This window comes from Lampetra planeri, chromosome 27, assembly GCF_965212315.1.
Source record: "Lampetra planeri chromosome 27, kcLamPlan1.2.h2, whole genome shotgun sequence".
In the NCBI taxonomy this organism is placed as follows: domain Eukaryota; kingdom Metazoa; phylum Chordata; class Hyperoartia; order Petromyzontiformes; family Petromyzontidae; genus Lampetra; species Lampetra planeri.
Genome location: NC_136133.1, coordinates 3,903,897 through 3,931,477, shown reverse-complemented (window position 1 = coordinate 3,931,477; position 27,581 = coordinate 3,903,897). Strand labels below are relative to the sequence as shown.

The 27,581-nt window shown below is 49.4% G+C and overlaps 1 protein-coding gene across 3 annotated transcripts in view; it reads left to right on the top strand.

Annotated features, from left to right (window-relative positions):
• LOC144728040 (uncharacterized) overlaps nt 1-27,581 on the top strand; it is a 147,518-nt gene that overhangs the window by 62,039 nt on the left and 57,898 nt on the right. For all 3 annotated transcript variants that reach the window (XM_078607260.1, XM_078607261.1, XM_078607262.1), the window contains 3 exons: nt 7,396-7,570; nt 25,493-25,568; nt 27,162-27,341. In XM_078607260.1, coding sequence (XP_078463386.1) covers nt 25,494-25,568; nt 27,162-27,341 — 255 coding nt within the window. In that variant the 5' untranslated portion in view covers nt 7,396-7,570; nt 25,493. The remainder of the gene's footprint in view (nt 1-7,395; nt 7,571-25,492; nt 25,569-27,161; nt 27,342-27,581) is intronic.

Here is a 27,581-nt window from a genome sequence, read left to right as displayed (position 1 = left end):
TACCGAAAAATCCAAAGAGTATGATGACAATAGCCCTATAGGCTGACTGAAGAGTGGATGTGCCGGTTGGTGTGCATTGGAAAAGGTTATTAGAGCCCATGGCGTACAGCAATGGTCCTTAACCTTTACTGCAGCCTTGCACCGTTTTGCTTCTCAATGTGTGTAATGTTCATAAATACAGAGGGTTTAATGAAACAAAGTAGTTGTATTTCGATTTAAAGCTTTCGTGACTGCAGGGATTCATCTTCTTGGTTCTTTCGGTAAAGTCACGTAGAAGGGAAATAATAAAATAATAAAAAATAAAACATAATAAAAAAATTCTCACGACGTTTCGGCCACAACGCGTTAGACGCTGTCTTTCCGACAGACCTGTTCTTCACCTGAGGACGGCTGCTTGCGTTGTGGCCCGAAACGTCGTGACAATTATTTTATTATGTTTTATATTTATTATTTTATTATTTCCCTTCTACGTGACTTTACCGAAAGAACCAAGAAAAAGTAGTTGTACTTACGTGCCCTTGCTTAACTTGTGTTTCAGTGATTTAGCTTCTAAAAACAAGTAAACCCGTAAAAACAAAGTTTTTCACTATAAATCCTTTATATGCGTGGCGGCTAGAGTCTTCTCGTCCTCTGGCTTGAGATGGCTGCCACCTATGGGTCAGATGATTGTCTGCCAGTATTAAGCAATGTGGTAATTAAATATTTAATTTGTTTTCCCTAAACAGTGTACAATTTTGGGAATTATTTTTCACGAACATTAATTGTCTCGCACAACGAGTCTGTGTGGAAAATGTCAGCTCGATTGGATCACGGGAAGTGGGTTAAAAAACGACCGAAAGATTTGCACGGTCGTAAGCATGCAAGCAAGCAAGCAAGCGAACTTAATATAAAGGATTTAACAAAATCTGGCCATGTCTCGCACCCCCAGAAAGGGCATCTCGCACCTCCAGGGAGTCGCGTGCAACCAAGGTTCGGAAGAACCACTTGTGTGTAGCAGCGGCCGGTGTTTCTCCAACTTGTTTTTGGCTCGCGGACCACTCAGCTGATGCAAACATTCCCCCCCCCCCCCGAGTAATAGAAAGTTATTAAATTACCAGAACATATTTTTGTTTTGTTTTAAATGCAGCTATAAGGTTTTTATTTTAAGTGAGAGGTAGGCGGGGGGGCATTTAGATTTAAGAGTTTTGGTAGTTTAAACCGGGTATCATGGGACCTTTTTGCCAGGATCAAAGTATGAAAAATAAGAATCGGGTTTACCCTTTCTGGCTAGAGAACAGGAGGTGTTAAGATGTTGAAACACCAAGCAGAAACCTCTTGCAAGGAATCAAGTCTGCATTAACCACACGTACTTATGGTGAACATGCAAACAAGCATGCTCTGATATTATATCGGCATTGTCTTTGAAACTGATTGGCCTCCACCAGAGGCAGTCTCACCACCAGTGTCAAACCAGAGAACGCCAAAAGACGAACAGTATCTTAACACTTGTTGTATTGCCAAAAAGGGTCAAACCTATTCTTATTTTTCATACTTTAACCGGGCAGTTTACCTAACTTAATTTTTAAATTAAATATCAAAAGTCAAATGTCAAATTAATGTCCGAAACAAAAGGTAGCTACAAAAACGTTGTCGTTATTTCTCTTAGGTTTTTTCGGTAAAGTCACGTAGATAAAAAAATAATAAAAGTAAAATTATAATAAATTAAAATAAATCAATTCAATCACGACGTTTCGGAGGCAACACGAGCTTCCTTCGTCAGGTGTAAAAAGGCACAGCAAAATAACTGTAATAACACCTGATGAAGGGAGCTTGTGTTGTCTCCGAAACGTCGTGATTTAATTGATTTATTTTCATTTATTATTATTTTACTTTTATTATTTTTTACCTACGTGACTTTACCGAAAAAAACCTAAGAGTGTGAATCCTTGCAGTCACGAAAGCTTCAAATCTAGAAATAAAAGTTGTCATTATTGTCCGGATCAACTGGCGTTTGCATCACAGCCACCGACGCAAGGTTCACCGCGGACCCACCCACTGGTGGTTCCGGGGACCGAACTCTGAGAACCACCACTGTGGAGTTGTGGGTGCAATGTCTGAAGGGACCGCCGCAAACCCACCCACTGGTGGTTCCGGGGACCGAACTCTGAGAACCACCGCTGTGGAGTTGTGGGTTCAATGCAGAGGTCGCAAACGGGTTTTGATTCCTTACCCGTACCCTGCCACATCAATGTCGCAATCGGGTACCCGTACCCTACCCGATACCCGGCTTCCCGTACCTGGCCGGGTATCGGGTAGGGTACGGGTATTGGGTACCCGATTGCGACCTCTGGGATGAAGCCATGTTGCAGGCGCGGGTGGGTTGATTCTAGGAACTTGAATTGTGAGAAGAGACAAGACGTTGGGAAATGAGTGACAAACGGTGACTCACCAGTGACTCACGGCCTACCCGTACCCGTACCCGGCCGCACCAGGGTCGAAAACGGGTACCCGTACCCGGCCGGGTACGGGTAGCCGGGTATCGGGTAGGGTACGGGTATCGGGTACCCGGTTGCGACCTCTGGTTCAATGTCTGGAGGGACCGCCGCGGACCCACCCACTGGTGGTTCTGGAGACCGCACTCTGAGAACCACCGCTGTGGAGTTGTGGGTTCAATGCTGCACGTGCAACTTGTTGCGCGTGTTGGCTCGTGTCAGAAGCGCCGTCGCGTACAGAATGCGTGTGCGGGCGTGGTTGCTGGCCACCCCTCGTGTGCCACAGTTGCCGGTAACCTTCATGGGCGCTGCTACTCGCTCACAGCACTTGCCTCAACAGTCTGTTACAGGCTATAGGGGTGGTGGGGGGGGGGGTCTTTGTGTTTGCTGCTGTTCGGCTGAATTTAAACACGTACCCAAATTCCTTTTTTTTCGCGTTGTCACGGAGCATTATGGTTTCAATTCAAATATGAGTAGAGAACTCGTCCTCCGTGCCTCCACGAGTAAAAGTACAAACATTTAGTTTTGTAAAAGTGGTGCAGTCCATACCGTACGGATTAATTGGACCGTAAAATGTTCCCTCCAACTCCCGTTGCACAGCAGAAGCTGGTGGCGGGACCCTGAGGTCCCATAAGCCCCCGGCTCTCGCACGAACTGCGTTGCGACGTCATTTTACGTCTGTTGAAGGCGAACGACACGGCGATCTATTCCTCTCGACGAGCTCTACACGATGTGCTAATCAACGTTTTGTTTCTTCTGCGCATTCGTCCTCGCTGCTGCTGCGCTTGGACACGACGTGGCAACAGAACGGTCCGTGCCAGGCGGGTCGCGGCGTTTATATGCGCGGTGGGACGGAGTCGCCAAAAATAAATTCATTTATTAATTACGATTTTAACTTCCGTTTATTCGGGACCCCGGGGTCCCGCCACAAGGTTCAATTGCCACGTAATTGGTGTTAGAGTCAAATGTAATATTACTCCGCCAGGTCTGTGGTTGAACACTGCGTTGCGGTTGCAGATAAGGGCAGGTCTATATTTGACGCGTCGATCAATTTGCAGTCATTCACCGCAGCGTGATAACGCGAGGCTCTGCGGAGCAATCTCCGAATAAGTCGTGACTTAAAGCTTTCGTGACTGCAGGAATTCATATTCTTGGGTCTTTCGGTAAAGTCACGTGGATAGGTTCAAAACTACAGTAGTTCTTTTGTTCTTTTTTGTTATTTTCTTTCAAAAAAAATAAAAGAACTACCGTCGTTTTTTGTTCTTTTTCGTTATTTTCTTTGAACCTATCCACGTGACTTCACCGAAAGATCCAAGAATATGAATCTCCGAATACATTTGAACCAAACAAGTGGCGACAATGGGAAAAGTACGATAATCCCCTCTTGAAATATTGGAACAGTCCATTTGACCCGTCAGTTGGACCTGCTCGCTCTACTGCGGTGTTCTTCATTCCAAGGACCGGCGGACTCATGGCGGACCCTGATGGCCTTTAGTCTGGCCCCTGACGTGTGAGGCCCCCGACATTATACAAAGAGTGACCCCCCCCACCACCCCCCATCATCATCGTGCTGCTGTCAAACCTCCAATAGTTTCAAATGTGCGGCGGCCCTCACATTGATGCCTCATCTGGTCTACAGGACACTGGTCTGCGGCAGCCCCCATTGAGGCCACACGGACCGCGCCACTTTCTGATAGGGGTGCTTTTTTCGATTTAAAGCTTTCGTGACTGCAGGGATTCATCTTCTTGGTTCTTTCGGTAAAGTCACGTAGAAGGGAAGTAATAAAATAATAAAAATAAAACATAATAAAAGAATTCTCACGACGTTTCGGCCACAACGCAAGCAGTCGTCCTCAGGTGAAGAATGAAACACCACCAAGCTACAAAAGGCGCTCTTCTTCCCCGCCACCAACCCAGCTTAAAATATACGCTCCAAGCTTGGTGGTGTTTCATTCTTCACCTGACGACGGCTGCTTGCGTTGTGGCCGAAACGTCGTGAGAATTATTTTATTGTGTTTTATTTTTATTATTTTATTACTTCCCTTCTACGTGACTTCACCGAATGAACCAGGAAGAAGAGGGCTGCTTTGTCGTAGAGCCTGCCCCTTCCCTGCTGCTCCCATTGGCTGGAGTGACTTTAACCTTCGGCCGTGATGTGGGACGCGGTCTGGTAAACAGCCGACAGGAGGTCACGCCCGCAAGCACGTAACCACGTGGACACGTGACCACGTGACCACGTTCGCCACCACATTGCCGCTCACAATGCGCTACTTGTATTTGCACAGTATTTTAATTATTGCAGGGGGCTTAATTCCTCCCTCTATATTTTCCAGAACGCCGCTAGCTCGGGATCTGTTTGCTTATTCATTTTGGCTAAACATTTGGTGGAGCAGAGGCCACATGCACAAGGCCCAAAACATCAAGCGGCCAGCTACAAACATCACTAATAGAGGTTGTAATAGGATAGAGTTGATAACGTTGCTCGCATTGAGTAAGGCTATATTAATAACAGCTTCGGAAAGAGATGATCAATAGAGAATTCCAAAGTGGAATAGTGCGTGTGAAGAAGCGGACGGATAAGTATTGTAACCTACATTGTGGTGAATGGGTTTGTTGAGAGTGACTGGATGAGTGAGTGACTGGGTGAGTGAAGCTGTATACGGGTGGGTGAGTGTGTTGTTGTGTTCTGCAGTCTGGTGGTGGTGGTAGTGGTGGTTGAACACAGTGGGGTGGATGAGACGCAACAGTCAGTGGTCTGGTTGATCGAGTCCCCAACACGGGTTGGAGGAATCAACTAGCGAAGCAGCTCACGGAGAACGGGGACCATGGTTCGAGCGATAGACGAGAGATAGGGAGGTGACTGACTGACCCCTGGTGAGCTAGTGAATCGGTGAGTTCTGAATAAATCAATAGAGCTGACCGCTGGCTCTTGCGGTAGGGAAATACTAAAAACACATAACGATCATCAACTCCGGGGTCGGTAAAATTAGTATCAATTTGTGGGTGAAGTCGACTGCAATGGTTGTCCGATGGATACACTCGCCCCCAACACGAGAAGGTGGAATGACCACCATTGGCTCAGGGCTGTAAAACTGGAAATGCGTTTGACTTCAGCAAGCCGTTTCCCAACACGTTCCTTTGCTCGATGATATACAGCCTTCGTCAGTCCACTGCTGGATGAAGGCCTCCCCACGCTCTTCGCAAGCCACGGGGGTTTCGATCGTTGGACCACACTTCATTCACCACGCCGGTCATTGGGGCGAGTTGCGCAGGAGGACCGACGTTTCACGCGCCAATATCTTCACCGCTGCATCACAAACCCTTGGCATTGGCCAAATAAACTGTTGTCCGACAGGCTTGTGATTTAAAGGTAACCTCTACGCATTACCAATGCGGTCTGACACGCGTGCACGCATGTCGGAACTTCTTATGCACCGTACGTAGCCAACCGGAGGTGCGCCGGGCTACACGGAGCTGTTCGTCACCCAGGTATCTGCTACTCGGCATCGATCCGTGCAAAATACGGCAGTGTAGTAGTCGTAGCGTCGTCGCAATCGCTGTCATCAGCATCTACTGCTGGCATCGCGATGTCTGCTGCGTGTGTCAGCGGTAGTGATGTCACGGGTAATGGGCCGCGCTGTTGATGCTCTCTGCGCGACTTGGAGAGCGATCTTTTTGGTGGCGCAAACGGTCGTTGAGGCGTGGGCTCGGATGAAGAGGATAAGAGTCGAACCAACCGATCAGGCGCAAAGCGGTTCGATGAAACTACCCCCCCCGCCCCCCGATGACACTCGTCTCTGGCTGCGCGTGTACATTGAACTTCTTTCGCACCAGCGTACGTAGCCGACCGTGCTCATCAGAGGTGCTGTGGGAAGGACAACGAAACAAAAAAAAAACGCAACTCACGCGCACGGAAAGCACTGAACACGTTGGGCCAACAGCGCTGCCACCACCACGGTGTATTAAAACTATATACAGAGGCGACGTTTTTAAAATAAAACAAATTGGTCCTTCTTCATAGCATAGAAGAAGGGCCATTGCCCGAAACGTCGCCTCTTGTGGGTTTTTTTCTTCTTCTTCTTTTGGGGCAGTGCACGTTAACTGTGCCCGTCGTGCACCACTGGCAGTGCAGCAGCAGCAGCAGCGGTAGCAGCACCGAACACAATCTGTCGAATTGTGACAGCACAAAACGCCTTCCTTTGACAGCCTCGCGCGAGAAGATCGGCGCGGATACAAAATGTCCCGAATTTTTTTTTTCATTTGGAAAAAAAGTAAAATTGCTCAATGGACCCGATACTCACTCGTCCGAGCAGTGGCTCGTACTGCCTTGCGTTGACAGTCCTGGGCCAGAACCTGACATTCCACATTCCTATGGCAGAGATCAGACATTCTTTAACGCTACAATCTCACTATTGACTTTCTCCCCCCCCCCCACAACCAGCCGCTTGCCCCGTCGGGTGCAGCTTTACCGGTGTGCTGCTGAGATTACGAACCCCAGGAGGAGGAGGGAGGGGGGGATAGCGACGATAACGACGATGATGACGATGGCTATGATGTAAACGCCAAGTTGACCCTGGTTGGAATTTTGAACTCACGTCCTCCCTACTTGGGAGCCCTACTGACCCAGCAACACAGCAGTGATACGTCTACCCGCAATGACCGTCAACCACGACGTGTTGCTGCTGCAACAACAACAACCGTGTGACGAATATCTCTACGCAGTAAACACTCTCTCGTCTCAAAGATGTCCCATCTCTGTCTCTCTTCTCTCTCGCGTGGTTGGTTTCTGTACGGCGCCTCGAGATATCGCGGGTCGCGTCATTTTTTTTCTTTTTCCAAAAGCCGGCAGTGGATCGACGTTCACGCTCCAAACCCTTTGTGTTTGTGCCCCCCCCCCCCCCCAACGTGTGTGTGTGCCACGCAGGGTGCCCCACGCGTCAAAGATCCCCCCTCTCTTCCACGCTCCCCTCCGATGTCGGGATGCCGTCTCGCGGCGACGAGCTCTGAACGACGCGCTTGAGCCCATCCCCAGACGGTCCTCCAAGCCCTCCCCACCACCCCACCACCGCTGCCGTCACCGCCTCGCGCTCGACACACAGGTGAGCCGGGCGACGGCCCACCGGAGTCGCGGCTTCGTCTCGCCTCGTCGCGGTTCTACTTGATGACGACGACCACAGCATCCCGCCACGGTGATCCAGCGGTAGAGCGACCCGGTTGAGCATGGAACGTTGGCCCCAACGTTGGCACCACGTTGGGCCAACGTTGGGCCAACGTTGGCACCACGTTGGCACCAATTTGGCACCACGTTGGCACCACGTTGGCACCACGTTGGCCCAACGTTGGCACCACGTTGGCACCACGTTGGCACCACGTTGGCGCCACGTTGGCACCACGTTGGGCCAACGTTGGCTCAACGTTGGCGCCACGTTGGCCCAACGTTGGCACCACGTTGACCCAACGTTGGCACCACGTTTACCCAACGTTGGCCCAACGTTGGCACCACGTTGACGCCAGGTGGGGGCTGTGGTTGGGAATCGAACTCGTGTCGCCGGCTTCACAGCGCAGCGCGCTAACCACTGCGCCACCACTCCCGATGTGACAACACAAGACCCAGATCCCCCACCCCCCCGTGTAGAGTGTAACCGACTGTTGGGGGCAAGTGCTGTTAGCGAGTAGCAGCGCCTGTGCAAGGCCGGCACGGTGGCACACGAGGGGGTGGGTGAGCCAGCACCCACGCCCAGCCGCCTTTGTCTCTCCCCCCCCCCTAGTGGCGATGTTTTACACGTCACACGGGGTACCCATTGGAGGCTGAGTCGACCGAGGTTGAGGTTCAGGGCCGGTTCGGATTAATCATCACTTGGTGTTGGACGTGAGCGGGAATCGAATTCGGGTCGGCAGGGTTCGTGGCGCAGCGCGCTCACCGCTCCGCCAAAACAAAGATCCCCCGTGTAGCCTGTAACAGAACTGTTGTGGAAGGGGCAAGTGCTCTTAGCGAGTAGCAGCACCTAATGAAGGCCGGCACGGCACACGAATTGGGTGCGTGTCCAGCACCACAACCCGGCCGCCTTTGCCTCCCTCGTGGCGATGCTTACTGCACACCGCTCCAGGTATTCACTTGAGGCCGAGTCGACCTAGGGGGGCACCGGTTCAGACAATCGTCGCCGGTGTTTGGTGGCCGTGAGCGGTGAATCGATCTCCGGGGCTCCGCCGGGTTTCTCGGCGCGCTCACCGCCGTGAATGCAGGCACGGCACTCGCACGGACCGAGGGACGGAGGGACGAGATGCCCGGGCCTGGTGGGTTACGTGAACGGAGCCGCCACTTAATGGGTAGGCGCGGGGGGGGGGGGTCGGTGGGTGCCGATGTTTGGCGGCTCTCGGTTCTTAACGGCCGCATCGCCGTGATCGTTGGCGTGGGGTGGGGTATGGGGGGATAACAGATGGATTTTATTGTCCCCGGGCCGGCATCTAAGTGCTGGGGACAAGTGGTTTGCGTTTCCAGGGTTAGGTCTCACCTCCCGACAATGCAGCACCTGTGCAAACAATGGCCAGAGTGAGCCTGTTCGTGTGTGTGAGCGCGTGAGTGTGTGTGTGTGTGCGCGCACGTGTGTTTGCATGTGGTGCACGCGCCCGCGCGCGTGTGTGTGTGTACGTGTGTGTGTGTACGTGTGTGTGTGTGTACGTGTCTGGTAGGGAGCGGTGGTGTAGCGGTTAGCGCTACGCTGCGCTACCAACCTGGCGAACCCGAGTTCGATTTCCGCTCACGGTCAACACCGGTGACGATTATCTGAGCTGGTCCTGGCCCTCCCCTAGGTCGACTCAGCCTCAAACGAGTACCTGGTGCGGTGTGTAAACATTGCCACTGGGGAGACAAAGGCGGCTGGGTGTGGTGCTGGCCACCCACCCCTTCGTGTGCCGTGCCTGCCTTCATAGGTGCTCTCTCACGGCACTTGCCACAAAAGTCAGTTAAGGTTATACGGGGGCGGGGTCTTTGTCTTTGTATGAGTGTGTGTCAGTGAATATGAGCTGGAGTGAACGCACGTTTCATATCGGCACTTGTACACTTCCATTGATTCAAACTGCGCGCAGTGATCCCTCCCAATGGACGATCCGAATGCATTGTGAGTGGATGCAGGGGTCAGGTCGAACCCATTCACGTACGGCGTGTGCGAATCGAGGGAACATCGGACGCTCGCGCGATTCGATGCGTCCGTCGTGAGCTTGAGAATCGATGCACCGTTGGAACTCGAAATGGAATCATACAAAACCTGATCATTATTCCATCGCGTCAATCTAAATCCGACAGCTCTGGGGGATACTGCCACAGAGGTGTAAAGGTTTGGCGCGCTTGCGATCCAGAGGGCGTCGGTTCCATTCCATCTCCTTAGCGCAGCAGATGAGACGGTGGGATGAGTTTTCTCAAATCCGCACTCTCAGCCTTTGTCCACCCAGGGGCCACAAAAGGGTTACGCCATTGTCGATGAGCAGGCTGCGCGTGGTGGTGGCGTCAAGTGTGGGTACCCCCGCCACCCCCCACACACCCTTCCCACCTCCTCGAAGACGTGGAAGAGTAGGCCACAAACCCCCTAAGGGGGAGGGCCTCACTCTCTGTCTCTTCAACTGGCAGTGGCGCGAGTGAGACATGTCAGGACTGCGCCTTTAACGCTTATGACTACAACACAGCTGTGCCAACCCCCCCCCCCCCCACCACGAGACGATGATCTCAAGCCGAAATGGAAATAATGACATCTCTGCCGTTGCCTCGTTCCATACAAACCGACAAGCAAACAACACAACGGCAAACCACCCCCACCACCAACACCGGCACAACTGAATCAAAATTGTGTCATTTTCTTTTGGCTTTTCGGAGCCTCCGCGCCGTCGTCTCTGTTCTCCGTTTTCCAGCGAACCCGGCGCTTTCCTGTGCGCGGCCGTGGCGGTCGGTCTCGAGTTTCGCCTCGACTTAAATAACATTGTTCCTAGACGCTCCGCCAAGGTGCCGTGTTACAAGCCGCCGCCCCTGGTGAAAATTTGTTGTTTAAGTGAGCGTAACTTTTATGTGGCCGGAGTGGGGCCCGGCTGAAAGACTGTTTAATGAGGGACACTGGATAGGCAACCTCTCAGGAACGGGGTTAAGTCCAAATATTTATTTACTTTTAACTTCAAACGATCTTCTAGTCCCCGGCTATAGACGGCCGCCCCTCGCTCTCCCCCATCCCCGCCATCCCCGCCACCCCAACCCACCCCCCTGCCTCATTCCCTTCCTTCAGTTGCTTCCCTTTCTTCCCCACAATCCTTGCCCCCTCCACACCACCACCACCACCGGCCGCCACCACTACCACCGTCACCGCCAGGCTCCGAGCACTTAACGAGAAAGGCCTTTGTGTTTTGGCCGAGCAGAGGAGGCTACGTAGGCCTCTCAAGATTCCACGCGATCAGGAATACCGAAACGGCATTCCTGGCCCCCGGATTCCCTCTAACGAGCGCGATGAGATACGTTGCAGAGGGCCTGTGTACACAGTTGCCGAGAAAGGAAAAAAAATCTATATTCCCGTGGCATCTTAAAAATATCCTGTAAAGAAGGATGCTTTGGAATTCGCGATTCCCCGTGGGATTGATTGAGGCTCTGTGTGTTTTTTTTCTCTCTTCGGAACTCTGACCGTGACAAATTTAACACTTCTTCAACAACGATGCGCTAAGATTTGTCCAGGGTTTTTATCCAGGATTCCTGCCAGAATTCCGAAGGGAATTTCTCAAAGATGTCTGTAAATTCCCCGCGAATTTTCAATGTTGTTTAGATTGTGCGAAACAACTCCATTAAGATTTTAGTAAAAAAAAAATCTAAATCGTAATATCCGGCTCAAATGAGCGTTGAAGCGAAGCTCATCTCCTGTTTCCTGGCCTGAGCCACTCGTGAAAATTCCTCATTCCCATGACGGGGAAGAGTCCATCCATAAGTACAACCACTGTTGACTTCCCCACAAAGTGGTACTTACTTTATTGACCCCGGGGGGATGATGGGCTGATTGAACCCCCCAACCAGGATTTGAACTTACCACCTTCTGACCGCGAGCCAGAATCCGAATATTTATTTATATTTGAGGAAACCGATGACCCACAAAGCTCTTTTTCACAGATGTCCGCTCGCTCAAGAACCGAGCCACCTGCCAGGATACGGTTTAATTAGGAGTGCATAAAAATTCCTCGTACATTTTTTGTTGTTGTTGTAAAACAGATTCCTCAGCTACTTTCTGCTTTTGTTTATAGAAATAACAGGAATGATTGTCATCCTTTGATTTTGAACGTGATTATCATTCTAATGCCCGACAGCTTAGCTACGCGAGCGCCCAGACAGAAGCTCCCTGGTGAATTTAGCGGAAGATGTTCGCAGCTCTGCAGGGTGAGGCTCACGACCTACTTGCTGCACAGCGTAAGGCGGTGGGTTGTCGCCCTTCACAGTGAACGTATGAGGAGCTCGTGACGTCATTGCCCAAATGGGATCACACGCAGAGAAAAGCGAGAGGTCCCCCCCCCCCCGCACCCCCCGTTCTGATAATAGCATTGCACCACGCGAATGATAGCGCCAGCAACACAGCACTGTGTTACCAATTAATAATATTATTACCATCAACTCCAGCGGCACTCATTCTTGTTTGTTCTGTAATCCACGTGTTGCTTCTCTCATCCTCGCCCAAGTTATTTCGAGCGATCCTAATTCCACGCCACTTTGTGCGGCGCTCGTCTCGTTTTAGACGTTACCAGACATCAGAGAGGAGAGTTGTTCAACGCGAGTACGGCACGCTGTGCCAGCAGGCTCGGTTGGGGGGGGGGGGACTTCGAGGTTAACGCACGCAAACAGCTGATCACGGCAGTCGTCGTCTTGGGCCTGGACTGACGCTACCGAGGGCACTCCGAATGCCAACCCCAGTAAGCGCATGCGGCATTGATTTGGCGTGGGTTGAACTAAAAAAACTCCATGCTCATCTCCTCTCCGCCTCCTCTCCTCATCCTTCCTCCATCCTCCATCCTTCCCCCCACTCCCACCCACCCTCATCTATCCTCCTATTCCTCCTCCTCCGTCCTCCTCAATCCTCCTCCTCGAGTTCTCTGCCCAAGGGCAGGGTCCCTGGGTCAAGCTCCCTTCATCTCCCAGCCGACCCCGCGCCCCCCTCCCACCCCCTTCGTCTCGAAGCACCACACACTCCGCCGCGAGGGTTTGGTTTAAAGCAAAATAAAGGAAAAAAAATCGGGATTCATTGGCACCATCCAGGGTGGCAAATACTCCCGATAATCTTTTCGCGGAGGCATCGTGCACCTGGACCACGGCCGTGCACAACGGCCAGGTTCAAGCTTGGTAGCTCTTCGCGAGAAAACAAAAAAAAGGTCGGCCCAGCAAGAGTCGGCACCGTGGAATTATTTGATAGATAATAGCGTTTTGGATGAAAGTAAACAAGTGCACGAATTGGCGTTGTGAAATATCGAGGGTGCGTGAAACAAGACTGTAGATACGCCAGGCTCGTGACGGATGCTGCCCGTGGTAGACAGTGCCTCCCACATCTTCACTCTGCTCTCTAATCCGCCTCTTAATTTCACGTTTTTCATCACGATTGCGCCATCAATAGCTGTCCGAGGTGCGCAACTCTGTTGTGTCATCCCGCTGTGTCTCTCCGACGGATATTATCCAGTCGATCTCTTGTTTGGGCTGACACGTGCATGGTCGACCAACCGGCCCGGGACCCCCCCGTACATGATTTAGTGACTCGCCCTTCCAGCTCGCTATCTCCCAATGCGAACGCAACTTTGTTGCGCGCAACCCGTTGTAGAGACAGACTCTTTCACCATCAAGCATCGATCCACTTTGCCAGCGACTTGTGGCGGCGACGCGTCTCATCGCCCGCGCGACGCGATTGACAAACTACGGTCGGGTCGTCGGCAATCGTGTACGGTGCCGCTCCAATTTCCTCGCCGCTCAACCGCTCGCTCAGACGTGGACAAAGCGGCCGCGGGGCCACGATTGAAGTTGCAGGCGACTTCGAGGGCGATTCGGTTGCGCGACCGACAGCTCCGGCATGCACCCGCCCGACTTTGTCCTCCGATGACTTTATTATCATCAACATCATCGTCGTCATCGTCATCATCATCAATGAGCCGTGGTCAATCCACTGTTGGATAAAGGCCGACACTTCCCACGATGACGTAACGGTCCGCCTGGCACCACCTGAGTGCGTTCTTCTCCTAGCGACGTCATTGTCCGGCGATGGTGAATTGGTGTACGCATCGACCGTTCGAAACGTCTCCCGTTTTCAACTCGCCCGCTATTAGAATTTCAGATTATTTTCATCGCCGAGTCTTTTTACACACACATATATATATACCAGTGTAGCAGGAAGTTACAGTTTTGATTTAGTAGAAATAATATACACCGGCAATGATTAACGGAGCACGAGTTAATATATAATCTCTTGTTTCACAGGCGATTACGGTCTGCAGTAGCTTCACAGCAAGGGGCAATGTTACGATTGTGGTTTTTACCCAATTAAGTAATTTGCAAGTACTTTTGAAATTTGGACCGTGACCCCAGAACACAATGGCCTTCGAATTTGTTTTCTTCTTCAAACGACGTCACCGGAATCTTTTTTTTATTAGTGTCCACTGAGAGGCAACGTTAACCGGGGTGGCCTCTGTCCTTGAACCGCGGAAACCTCTGCGACCAGCGGCAAACGCACTACCGCTCGACCAAGTCAACGACGCTGATAATACTCTGCTTCGTAAGAAATATTTTTAACGGATTTTTTCCACATTCTGAGATGCGGTGATTCTCGTGGGGGGGGGGGGGGAGAGGGGCAGGAAGGGGGTTGGGTGGTGGGGTGTGGCTCCAGGAATCGGCAACCTGGTAAAACATTGAACGTCGAGCCAACGTTGGGCCAATGGGCCCCACCGCGTGCCAACTTGGGCCAACGCTTGGCACGTTTGCTGGGCGAAGAATCCGCATCGAAAGCAGCAATCCGGTCGCAGGTGTTGCGTGTTCCTCGGTGACGGCAACCCGCAACTGCCGACAGAATCGGCAACTCCGGCAACAGCGACGCAACCTCTTCTTCTTCGTCTTTCCCGTCTCACCAAACAACAAAGTGATTTCCCCCCCCCCCCTTCTTTCCTCTCTCTGGCTCTCGCCCCATTCTCTCTCCGTCACTCTCGCGCAAGTGCTCGCGTAGTCATTGCTAAAAGCCTCGTGGTTCCGCGGCTATGCCTGCCTTTGTCTCGCGATTGAAAGGGAGCGGAGAACACAAATAATACCTCTTTTGCGAGAACACAACCACGCAGTCTACTGGGTGGGGGGGGGGGGTGAGAAGCCCAATTGTAAAGATACACAACAAAGGCACGGCTTGGCGTGTGTGTGCATGTGTGCGCTCGTGTGTGTGTGTGTGTGGTAGTGAGCAACCAGGCGTAGTGCTGGCCACACCAGCCCACACTAATGCACCGTCCCGGCCGTTATAGGTACTCGCTAACAGCATTTGTCCCAATCGTCTGTGTTGGATGTACGGGGGATCTTTTGTCTTTGTGTTTTGTGGTAGTGGCACAACGTTGGCTCAACGTTCCATGGTTACTGGGGAGAGGGGAAGTGGAAACATCAGCAAGGGAAGACAAAGGTGGCTGGGCTTGGTTCTCACCACCCTACCGCCCACCGTCTTGTGCGCCATGCCGGCCTTCATAGGTGCTCGCTAACAGCACTTGCCCCAACAGCCTGTGTTGGCTACACGGGGGAGCTTTGTATTCTTGTGTGTGGATGGAGGGAGGGATTGAGCAGAGAGAGTCAGGCAGTTGCTGTTGTGGGAGAGATGGAGAAATAATAATTGGGGGACACGGACAAACACGAGGGAGAGACAGACGGAGAGAGACATGATAAGTAAGGCTAGAGTTAGACAGAAAAGGTGAGGCAGCCTCGAGAGATGGAATTAGAGTAACAGAGAGACCTACTGAGATTTAATGGTGGTGAAAGAGACAAATCACTGTTTAGCTTCGGTGATTTTGGGGAGAGAGGGATTGGAATAAAAAACGTATTTGTACATTGAAAGTGACCAGAAGCATTAAATGATCAGGATAGAAATAATTCAGAGCTCAGCAGAAAGTGACAATGAGATCTGGAAAATGATGTTGAGAGATGTGTTTCTTCTACAGGTGCGTATGCTGTGTGACGATGAACTTTGACAGCATGAGGCCGTAGCTTTGTGTGAAGACAATTCACCTACATTATCACCATCATCCAGTAGTGGATTTTTCACGACAGTTGACAACCTCTCGTATTGACACCTTCCGTTGCGATCTTGCGACACCATGATCCACATCGCCGCCGTACACAAGCCGATCCCAATCACTCCATTGTGGTCATCCTCTTCTTGTGTCATCCCTCCTTGGGCTAATATTCCATCACCAGTCTCAGCCATTGGCCATTAACTCTTCAAGTACTTTGTCCACTTTATTTTCTCAATGGTCATTAGAAGTTCAAAATACATACAGACAATATGTACGATGCTGAAATTCACAGGCAGATCTAGAAAATTTCTAAAGTGAGTAAGGGGGAAAATCTCAACATTTTTTTAAAATAGGGCCCTATATTATTGATAACAAGAAACATTCAATGAAATTCCCCTGGTAAATATCAACAAAATACCAAATCAGTATGCTTTATACCCATGCTTTTTTTTGTATTTGCTTTAACATTGGACAACTACAATGGTAAGTAAACGATGTTGATGTATTTGGAACAAAAGATTAGTAGTACACACCCACGATTAATAGACCGGCTTGTAGATGAGAATCCTGTCCAATCCAGGGTATTGTTGTCTACACCACCAAAAACAAAATGGCCGCATAGCAAAGTTAGGCCTCCAGTGCAATTCAAATATAACTCTCCTGTATTGTACTTGAATAGTACAATAAACCCGTTTTTAGTTTAAAGGTGATTCCTAGTGAAACTGTATGTACTCTATTTGGTTTATTGGGTGCAATTGTGAACATCAGCCATATCAGACATTAGTACACTTAATCGGCGTAATCATTGGTTCACTGCTGCTCAAAGACGCATTTGAAGGCCTGGAGACCAGAATCGGTGATTTCACCGACAATGTGTTCAGGGAGGCAGTTCCATATCCAGACAGCAGAGTGAAGGAAGCTTCTGTCAAACACCCCATTCAGCAAATACTGTCAATTTAAAGCGTAGTTTATGTTTATTTGTACGCAGTTTCAAAACATCAACCCGGCTACACAAAAACAAATCCAGACTATGCAGTACAAATGAGAACGTCATCAGTTTTAAAAACATTTAAATATAAAAAAAAAGCTTTTAAAAATAAAAACAACTTTGGATTCTAACCTGGCTCTCATAACCAACCAAAACACTTTGTTCTTCTACCCATCTCTGTGAAGTGGGCGCTGCTGCCGGTGATTGGCAGAAAACGGAGTGGGGGTGGTAGGTGCAGAACATCAAAGGGCATTCAAATGAGTGGCATGAATAACGGTTAAAAAGACAAGGCCACTGCAGAATTGAGTGCGGGGTAACCTACATTAAGCGGACAAACAAAACTTTACATTGTCACAACTCCGCCACTATACCAATTGTATTGACTGTCCCCACCCCCCCCAACCCTCCGCCATTGATGCATATTTATTTTCATAGACACTTTTTGTTGGGAGGCTTCAATAGCCGCAAAAGTGAAAAGAACGAGCGAGGGGAAAAAGCGCTAGGAAAACGCAGCACAATGCGAGGTTTGTGTGCCGGGATTCTGTTTGTTTTAAAACAAAAACCGTGCACAATAAACGGCTTTTTTACGCAATAGTGGCTATGTTTGTTTGGTGGTTCCGGTTTCCTGTCTCTGAGTTCCTTACAGGTAAGGGGTAGCTTCTCTCTGCAAGGGTGTCTGTTGTCCAGTGCCTGATTTGTTAGGGTTTTTAAAAAATATAAACAGGTGAGAGAATAGAATGTTGTTCTCTTTTTTTAAATCCGGAGTGTCATCTTTGTTTAAAAGATATAATTCTGAAATATTTACCCATTATAAACCTCTGCGAATTCGTCAGTCTTGCAAAGTTGAAATGTCCCATCTTAAGGGATTTTCCAGAAGTGATATATTAATTCAGATCAAAGAAGGAAATTCTATTTCAGGAAGTTCCAGGTTTGAGATATTTTGGCCTGTTACAGTTTGAGTACTTGTGTGCTTTTAGAGAAAAACTAAACAATTATTTTTATTTTACCAGGTAAGGCCCACTGAGCTGTATAGTTTTTTTTGTCAGAAGCGACCGGGCCACAAATGATAGCTCAAGAAAGTGGCTTACAGTATGACGTGGAAATGTATTTCCGCCAAATACTCTAAACGCGTGTTGATTTTAAATGGAGCGGGGAAAACTGGAGGACCCGGAGAAAAATGCACGCAACCACGGGGAGAGAGACACGCAAACTCCAAACATACAGCAGGCATGAGGGTTGGGATCGAACCCACGACTTTCTGTATACCAGGAGAGGTAGTGAACATCTCACCACAGTGGCAAGCCAGGGTACCCAGAGAAAATTCAAGCACACAAATAGGAGCAACCGCAAATCTCCTTGCACAGTTATCTTGTCACTAACCCACTTGCTGTACTACTACTACTACTGATTTGCGGTGCTTTTTCTGGAAGATTTTTCAGTTTTTTCCTGGATTTTTCTGTAGCGCGTAGTCACTTTAAGATGTTTTCTTGTTCACCTTTTTGTTTGTTGCGGTTGCACCCGATTCAAGAGCCGAATGGCTCACAGGGCTATACCTAATAAATGAACTTGATACAGCTAATCTGGCTGTGACGGTCCCACCTGATGACGGAGACTTGTGTTGCCTCCGAAACGTCGTGATTTTTGTTTTTATTTTTTTATTTTATTTTACTTTCTACATGACTTTACCGAAAAAACCTAAGAAGATGATTCCTTGCAGTCACGAAAGCTTCAAATCTAGAACTGAAATGAACTGAAATGAACTACTACGAGTACTTGGTGCAGTATGTAAACACCAGCATCGGGGAGACAAAGGCGGCCGGGCGTGAATGCTGATCAAAGCCTTGTGCGCCGTGCTAGCCATCAAAGGTGCTACTCGCTAACAGCACTTGCCCCGACAGCCTGTCAAGGCTACCACAGGGGCGGGGAGGGAGATCTTTGTATTTGTGTGTATGACGGTCACTTCAGCCGATTGGAATGTTTTTTTGATTCACTGTGTTGGGCAGCTGGTGTCCTGGCGGTCAGCACGCTCGGTCACCGAGCTAGATTCCACACGGTTTCATGGGTTCAATTCTTGCCACACAATCGCCCTGCAAACCCATCGTCTGCCGGGAATTGTCAGGCCACTGTCAGCTGTGGAGAAAATTGGGTGCGTGGGACCCTGTTGACGTTCCTCCCAAGGTTAGATCATCGCGTTGCCAGGGTCATGGCTAAAAGTTGAAGCGCTCCCACAAGTGCTGCGCCCCATTTATCTTCCATTGTCGTAACCGAAATCCGGCTATTTCAAATGTAGCACTTGGCTAAAAACCCGCTAACGAGTTGGACGGGGGGAAGGGGGCGGCGCACAATGGTCCGCGCACTCTGCGAGTCCCCAGTTCGATTCCCGGCCAAGGGTAACATCGGCGCTACGGTTTCCTCCCAGACGTAATAAGCCCTCGTTAATTGGCCGATAACACCTCATTGTGTAAAGGACCACAGACCTTGGGAAATTGTTGGCGCTGACTGCCGCTGCCGCCACTGCTGGGCTCGTCTCCGGTTCCTCCTCCTGTGGCCTCCAAGTCGTTCTCTCTCCACTCCACGAGGGCGAGCCAAACACTCTGTGGCCATGGCGCCTTGCAAGCTGACATTATTTTTGTATTGTTGTTGTATGTTTTTGTGGCCGAGCGATTATCTAAACCGGTCATGCCCCCCCCCCCACACACACCCACTCATCCTCCTTAAGTAAAAATCACCTAACAATAAAGATAAAAAAAATATATACAGCCCTGGCAATTGCTTGCTAATGCCACTGCTGTCACAAGGGCCTCCATTAGAGGGAGCTGTAGAGACGCCCACGAGATGGTATTTGGCCTACTCTTCCACGCTGGCCAGACGTCTTGGAAGGGGCGGGGAAAGCACCAACACTTTTCCCCACCACACGCAAACCCGCCCATGATCAGAACTATCTGGTGCAGCCATTTACGCCGCTGGGTGGAGAGAGAGAGAGAGGGGCAGTGGGGTGGGAGGATTTAAAGAAACTTTGCCACCTTTGTTTTCAACCGCCACTGGGAGATAGATTGCAAGTGCTGCGTAAAGTGATCGGTTCATTTAAAATGACGACGACGGTGGGTGGTGGTGGGTGGTGAAGATGAAAGGCGAAAAATATCGTTGGTTAGCTCACTGGGCTGGGCTGTGTCTCGTGTTGTACTGTGCGACGCAAGACATTGTGCGTCGCACAACCCACGACCCCGCGCCGACCCTAAAGAAATACTTGTCATCGTGCCGCCACGGGTTATTTTTAAGCCGACGATGAAAACTAAAACCGCGCAGGGCAAGGCGATGGCACAGACGCCTTTGCCCGGGGGTCATTACTTTCACTCGTAACGCAATCCCCGAGGCAGCCGCCACTCGCTGTCCGTCCCGCGCTCCTCCTCCTCCTGCTCCTCCTCCTCCTCTTCCACCACCACCACCACCACCTCATCTTCCTCCACCTCCTATGGCCACCGATGCCCAGGCTTCAAACGGTCGGCTCCATGCGTTCGCAGCCGTGGCCCAGCCGGTGCTGAATTTCGGGTAAGGGCTTCTGCGGTGCAGCGACGCTACGATGGTGAACCGCGGGGTTTGAGATTCGCGACGGGGTGGTCGTTGACTGGTGGCCGTGCTGCTGCTGCTGCTCCTGCCACGTTGTCCTTCACCGGCGCCTCTGATCAGCGCGGTTGGCTACGTACGGTGCGAAAGAAGTTCAACATGCGTAGAAACGTCGTGATTTAATTTATTTTATTTTATCTCTACCTACGTGGCTTTACCGAAAGAACCAAAGAGTATGCGTAGTATTGTATGTACGGTGGCGTTCATGGTTAGCCCACTGGACTTGACATTAAGAGGTCACCAGTTCGATTCCATCTCCCGGCACGGCGAGTCTAAATGTGCACAACCACGGTCGATCGGCAGTGTTGAAGAGGAGGCCAAAATACCCACTCGAAGAGACTCTCTAGGGGCCTCCTCGAATAAAGGCGCTTCTGCCAGCAGTGGTGTGAGCAGGCTATTGCAGGGCTGCGCCTTTCCCGTCACTTTTTTGGAAGAAAAATGATTTACTTTTATGAAATCTGTTTTTTTTTCCCTTCAATATATTGTTACGCGATTATTTTTGCTCATTTTCTTCTTTTTCTATGATTTTCGTAGTCACAAAGATTGTTTATGTTGTACCTGATGGCACGTGCCTTACAAGCGAGGCACACTGTCGCGATTAAAAGGGCAGACTGATGTTGAGTGACCTGCGCTTTGGAGAACATGACAGTGTTACGGTAGGGGATGTACAGTAAAGCGCAAAAGCAAGACAATCAAATGAACAGTTACAACATTACGGGAAACTGATGTCGCGATAATCTTCGTCTCGCGAAATTTTATATCGCATCATGAACAAGTTCCATCGCCGCTACCGCGATAATTGCGGGTACGGCGGCGCGTGCCCAGTAATCCAGACTCTTGGTCGGTGGGTCGCGTGGAGCTCAGCGGTCATCTCGATGCCTGGTAAGAGGCAGCACAGCAAGTAGGCTGCTGCCCTATGCATGTGGACATTTTTTTTAGACCGCTACTATCTGGTGCAAGCGTGCACGCGCGCGTGTGTGTGTGTTATTTTTATTTCTATATTTATCTCTTATTTTTATTTCATTTTTTACATCCGTGACATTACCGAAAGAACCAAAGAATATGGATCCTTGCAGTCACTTCAAATCTTGAATGTAACGGATGAGTTTTAGATTTTTGGAAATGTCCCATTTCGGATGCTTTTAGGGCAATTTTCGGATCTCTTTTTTTTTCCTCTTCGGATTGTGTCGCATCGACGTGACAATGTAATGCGTCGTTCGCGAGAGTGACGTCGCCCGACTTTGTAAACGCGACCTCCGCGATTGGTGGGGACAGCACGGAGGCGACGACGTCACCCGCACGGATCGGTCCGAAACTCAAATTGTTTTAAAAAACAGACCGAGAGCACATCCTCCTAGCGTGTGGTTGTGTGTGTGCGGTCTCTCCCCTTTCATTCCACACGTGACTTTAACCCGGCTTGTGTCCCACGGTCAAATATCTCGGGCTGAACTCTCCAGAAAAATAAATGTTGAGAGAAACTGCCGAGGCTTTTCCTCGGGTACATATACAAAGGAGTAATGGACGAGCAATTGCTGCATTCTTATAATTATTAAGTGGGCCAGAGTTTAACCGATGCCATGGCCAATGCCCATTTAATGCACGATGCCCTCTCTATTTATAGCGGGCTTTAGTTGACTGGAGCAGGCATCAGTTACAGCAATAATTCACAACTCTTTGTCAATCCACTGCTGGATGAAGGCCGCCCCCCACCCCCTACTCCCCTCCTACACAGTAACGGTCATGGGGTGGGGGTTTGACCATACTTCACCTCCAAATGCCTCTTCTTGCCAAAACAACAGATTATTATTTACCTCGGTTGCTTCATATTCTTGGTTCTTTCGGTAAAGTCACGTAGAAAAAAAAAGATAATAAAATAAAATGTATTTTTTTATAAATTAAATCAAATCATCGGTTAATAAAATAAAAAATAATCGGTTGCTTCATTTCTGGTTTAAATGTGCCAATTGTAAATCGAAATCAAAGTTTCAAAAACTTTGGTCATAATACACAATGATTATGTGGCTATAATTACAAAATAACCTTTAATTGTTTATCATCGTGTGAGAGCACTGTATTACATTTCAACTGCTATAGTTGATGTGAGTGGGTAAATTAATAAGTGCATGTGAGTGTGCGAATGAATGATTTGAGTGAGTGTGCATAGTAACCAACAGTAAATATGCTCGGGTGATGCCATGGCTTGATTGATCAAATTATCACCTATTTTATTTTCATCACGGTGCAAACAGCATCGAGTTTCAACAATTATAAAGCTGCGTTTTTTTATGCGCACAAGTATTTCTGAAGCGTCTCAAAATCGAATGCCCCGGACAGCTGCCTCGTTACGGTGAAGGCCGATACGGTAATTCAGCTGGTACTGCCGACGTTCCAGCGGTTATACGGGGACTCCTCTACTTACGGAAACATTCGACTTACGTACTTTCAGAGATACAAACAAGCCGGTCCATATGGTCAGTTGCCTGTTCAGACCGAGAGTCGTAAGTTTAACTGCCGCGCAATAGATGCCGGTGGTTGTTCGGTGTCATTACCCAGCATTCCCTGCATTTCTGCCTGGGACGCCACTGTTGTTGTTTGTTGTGTTGTCGCTGTGCGGTTCACTACGATGCTCTCTCTGCTTTTCACGAACATTATCAACCCCCATCATGTCTCAGAAGCGTAAGAGTGGTGACAGTGTTGAGGGTGGTAGTAAGAAGAACAAGTGGTATCTACAGGAGATTATCCAATTTTCAAAGCCATTCTCCCGTGTCTAGTGTACACGCCGTACCAGTGTGTTTGAAATCGATAGGAGTAAAGTTGGACTTGTGAGCAAATCGACTTCCGAACAGACCTCTGGAACCAAATTCGTCCCTGTAATCAGTCACAGAGGACTTCTCGGTGGAGAGACAGATAAATGATCGTCTCTTTTGTTGTTTATATTCTCGCCAGCGACACAACTTTTTATTTCGAACTAGGACCCACATTGTTAAGAGAGGTTATTTGCCTTTAACATCCGGCGGATCGCCAGTTTGATCCTATATCATAGTCATCATCCGCTGTGGTCGATCCACTGCTGGATGAAAGCCTCCACGAGCTGTCACCGCATCTCAAGATCCAGCAACGTAGTAATCCAACGAGCAACACTTGCACACAGCTGCCTTGTATTTACGTCATCATTGTATGTCTGCTCGTGTGCGCTGTGGAGTGAATTCCTTCGTTCAATGCATGGATGGAACAAGCCGATTCCTCTTTTTCACTTGCACAAGCGATCCGTGCTTGATGCTGTGTCGAGCCAGTGCGACATTGACCAGGAGGCACAGAGGTTACCTTTCCACTGCACAAGTCGAGCCGTGCCACTGATGTCACGTGCAAGTCTGAACCCTTTTCCATTACGGGACAACTGCAAGTTCAGAATCAGAATATCACAGTGTGGGACAAAGCATTTTCAAACGCAATGCGTACATTTTAAGAGCATCTTCTTGGTTCTTTCGGTAAAGTCACGTAGAAGGGAAATAATATAATAAAAATTAACATAATAAAATAATTCTCACGACGTTTCGGCCACAACGCAAGCAGCCGTCCTTAGGTGAAGAACAGGTCTGTCGGAAAGACAGCATCTGTTCTTCACCTGAGGACGGCTGCTTGCGTTGTGGCCGAAACGTCGTGAGAATTATTTTATTATGTTTTATTTTTATTATTTTATTATTTCCTTTCTACGTGACTTTACCGAAAGAACCAAGAAGATGAATTCCTGCAGTCACGAAAGCTTTAAATCGAAATTGATCAGAGCATGTTTGCTTGCACGTTCACCACAAATACGAGTGGTTAATGCAGACTTGATTCTTTGAAAAAGGTTTCTATTTGGTGTTTGAACATTTTAACAGCTGTTTTATTGCCAGAAATGGTAAAACCTATTCTTTTTTTTCATACTCAGAATATTGATGTTTCCTGGAAGAATCCGATGAGCTATAAAGCTCTTTTTCACAGATGTTCAGGAGGACGAGTTGCATGGTGGGGGTCCCATTCACCGTTGAATCTCGGAAAGTGCGAGCGATTGATTCAGAATTGATTTTACTTAGAGAGGCGTAGCGCCGACATTTTTAAAGGCATTTTACTCGCCGCAGAGGAGCAATGACACGACCGCATGCTACGATAGCTGGTGCCAAATTGTGCTACACGCCCTCACGCATGGGCTTGTGGGAGCCTCGCTACTGACAACGTTATTTCATTTTAGTTTTTATTCGGGCTCCGGAAGAAAAACTGAAGACGTACACGTACGTCAACGGAACGGGGGAAAGGGTTTTAGGATTCACGTTGTGACGCATTGGTTGAGGTGTACTGACGTCGCGTGCATTGCACACGTCACGATGCCTTAACCCTAGCACTGCATGCCCCCCCCCCACCCTCCCCAAGTCAAATTGATACGTCGTCTTGTAAGGTCGACGTAGCTTGGCTGTGTAAATTGCCAGTGGGATAAAAAACACCCGTGCCATGCTGGACCTGTGCTAGTTCAGCTCGCATGTGACAGTGGGAAATGGGTATCGAATGAGCCAGTTTCGGCACTGAAATATCAGGTTTACTTAAGCTTCACCAAGTGTATAAGGCAAGGAGCATCTGTCATGTATATTATATGTTGAACTTCTTTTGGACCATATGTAGCCAACCACACTAATCGGAAATGCGGGGGAAGGACAACTAAACGTAAAAAGCAGTTCTAGAGAAATGACTTTTCCATCTAGATTTAAAAGTGCATAACTCCTGTGGCTTTTTAATATTGGACGGAAGAGCATTCCAGACGGCCGCAGAAGTGCATCTGAACGTGCGCGATGCGGTGACCATCTTTGTTCGATGGCTAAACCGAAAGCTGCTGCTGCTGCAAGGAGGACCGGAGTTCGCGTGACGGTTTATGCTCCTTGATGAGATCAGCAAAGCTATTGTGCTTCATTTGCGGCAAGCACTTTGTGTGCAACGAGCACGACCTCATAATGACATTCGTTCTGCAACCGGAAGCCACTGGAGCTCGGCGAGCGGCGGACAGACACGGGCGGTCCCTGCAGTACCCGTCGCACGCAGCACGTGCCAAAATGTCTTCCGTTGTGCACCGGTAGACCGCCTCCTGATCATCACCAGTCCCTGCCTTTGTGCGTCTTCTCTCCGATTGCAGCATGTCCTCAGCCCACGTGACTCCCTTCGGACATGCCTCCAACGGGTCAGCGGAACGAGTGAGAGCCAAGCTCGAAGTGAGTGACATCCCCTGCGGCAAAAAGTTTGGACATCCCCGCGCAAAAAGGGGCTTCACAGCTCATCGGATTCCTCCGAATGCAAATAAATGTTCGGATTCTGATTCTGTAACGCTTGAGAAGGCGTTCGGGATGCTCACGTGCGCGTCGATTCTTCGAGCTAATATCGATTCTTATTCTAGATGCCTTTACTGTATTTACGATTTATGAGAATGCACCCGGGTCAACGTTAATCGTGATATGAGTGAAGATACATTAGCGTGAAATGCCATTTATGACTGGCATTTACAGACTATAAGAAGGATTTCTAATTACATCAGTTGAAAAAACTTGTGCAATTGTCAAAGCTCTCACAAAACCAGGGTTTTAATAAAACAGCACCATCAAAGATGTGTAACGGTTACGAATTAACACGTTTCTTGGCATAGCGCAAGGTTTTCATACGTGCTTCGGAATAGGAGACGACAATGATGATGATGATGGTGGGAGTTCCAAATTGGAGCAGTGTTGCAGAACGAAGCAGAGGGAGAAGCAGTGCCGGATTGAGCTAGTGCGGGGCCTGTAGCATATGTTGTTATAAAGGGGCCCTAAATAGAAAAAAAATACATAGATATTGAAATACAAATTTTAAATTGCACAGGAAAGTAATTGAATTTTTGTATCTGCTATATAGCCAGATAATACGACAAATTAACCCTATGGCGGTACCCCGCGGTACCATAGTACCCCGGCTCTCGCTTAATGTCCGTGATGCAGTCATTTTTAGTCTGTTGATGGTCAGCGATTCGGCAATCGACTCATCTCGACGAGCTGTACACGATGCACCACTACGGTGCGTACGAGCGTTCAGGGCTCCAGCGCAATCGTCCTCGCTGCGTTTCGATATCGCGGAGTAGCACTGATTTCGGATTGATTGGTTACCCCAGTCGCGGAGTTAAGTACACCCCTGGAAAAAATAGTGTCCCAGAAATAAAATATTTAATTGCCTCAGCCATTTTGTATTATTGGTACCCCGGGGTACCACCATAATGATCAAATTGATAACCCTAAACACCCAGTCGTTCATGAAAGTTGAAGGCAGTATAGTACTATAGTAATAGAGCAAGTGCAGAATCACTGAACCAGAATTGATAGCTTGGAAGCATTTAGCGCGGGGCCCTTGTAAGTTCGAGGCCCGTAGCATATGTAGCTACTTTTTCTACTAGGATAATCCGGCACTGGGAAAAGAGTTGTGACCTTGCAGTGTTGGTGAGGTGGGTGAGTGGGGTGAGTTGATGTGGCCTGCAAGCGTGGTGGTCGAACGACGCGTGGATGAGACGCGGGTGGAGGAATCGATGAGTGCAATTCACGGGAACGGTAACCGTGGCAGTTGCCAAAGAAAAGTGAGGAGGAGGCGACTGACACGCCGCCATTTGTATTTTGATACTCGCTTGGCGTCAGGATTATCGGTGCAAGGCACTAACCACGAGAGTACAAAACGCGCCAATCCAGAAGAGTCGACGGGGGCCACTTTAATGTGGCATCAATAACCACCGTAGGTTTTCGGATCGTCGTTAATTTTCCCATCGTTCATTTTCCCTCCTCTCTGCCTAGGCCAAGCTCCGTCCACTTCCTCCGCAGACTCCGCCCACGCCACCCGGCGGGACACGCCCCATAGCAACAGTTGCCATGGAGACGGCGCAACCCGTCGCGGCCATCGCTGAGATCGCTTGCCGATCGTCCAATCTGAAGTCGACGCTGCTGTCCACCGATTTCGGCAACCTGACGAAAACAGTGAGTTGCTCGCGCACCATTGCAGCGCGCGGTGTCAATCGCGGGAAGTCGTTGCCCTGCAGCAGTTTGGCCTCGACGGACTCTCCTTCCAGCCGAATCTCGAAACACGGCAAGCGGTTCGGGAGGCGTAGCGCTGTTTCTTTTAAAGACGTTGTACTCACCGCAGAGAACTGTGCCGACACGACCACACTCTATGATGGCTGGCGCCAAACTGTGCCACACACCCTCCCGCATGGCCTT